General features: G+C 33.6%; 1 protein-coding gene across 1 annotated transcript in view; it reads left to right on the top strand.

Moving 5' to 3' along the window:
- Positions 1-243: 243 nt before the first annotated feature.
- Positions 244-688, top strand: part of LOC109378657 (low-density lipoprotein receptor-related protein 1B-like) — a gene marked incomplete at both ends in the record, with an annotated part of 26,194 nt that continues 25,749 nt past the window's right edge. The window contains one exon of the mRNA XM_019634970.1: positions 244-329. Coding sequence (XP_019490515.1) covers positions 244-329 — 86 coding nt within the window. The remainder of the gene's footprint in view (positions 330-688) is intronic.

Consider the following 688-nt stretch of genomic DNA (forward strand, 5'->3'; position numbering starts at 1 on the left):
ATTCAAGAAAATTGAGGGAAAGAGAGGGTTTGTGTTTAGAATTATTTTCACTTTTGTACTGTCTGGGCATCTGGTTCCGTTTCATCTTGTTAACCGGGGTGCTCAATGTGAATTCTTTAACCATTAATCTACCAGAGGGCAGTTCATTTAAATTTATATCGCTGCAAAAACTAAACTGAAACAAAACAAAGTTGAAACTTATATATATAAAAAGTCTAATATGTTTTTTGTCTTGGTATTTAGATGAAGAACCTTTTCTAATTCTTGCTGATCATCATGAGATAAGGAGAATTAGCACCGATGGCTCCAACTACACACTTTTAAAACAGGTATGATATTCCCATGATCATTTCATGTGATGTTTGTTATGGTTACTCCATTTGTGCATTAGAGTCATAGAAATACCTCACAGTTAGAATTTATTAAGCACTATTCATGGATACCTGCACTTAACGTATATGAGACTACCGTCGATTTTATTTTGTTTCAGTTATCCAGGTGAACTCTGAATTTGTCACATTACACCACCTCAAAGAAAGTAAAAGGCACAAGGTATAACACATGTAAGGCTAAAACTATCTCAAGAATCACTAAATTATAGAAAGCCTTAAATTCTTTTGTAAAGCATTTGAGGCATTTCACAAATTGTTTACTCCCTCCACCCCACCTTGGGATTTAAAAATAAATA

This window comes from Hipposideros armiger, unplaced genomic scaffold, assembly GCF_001890085.2.
Source record: "Hipposideros armiger isolate ML-2016 unplaced genomic scaffold, ASM189008v1 scaffold_2387, whole genome shotgun sequence".
NCBI classification, from domain to species: Eukaryota; Metazoa; Chordata; class Mammalia; order Chiroptera; family Hipposideridae; genus Hipposideros; species Hipposideros armiger.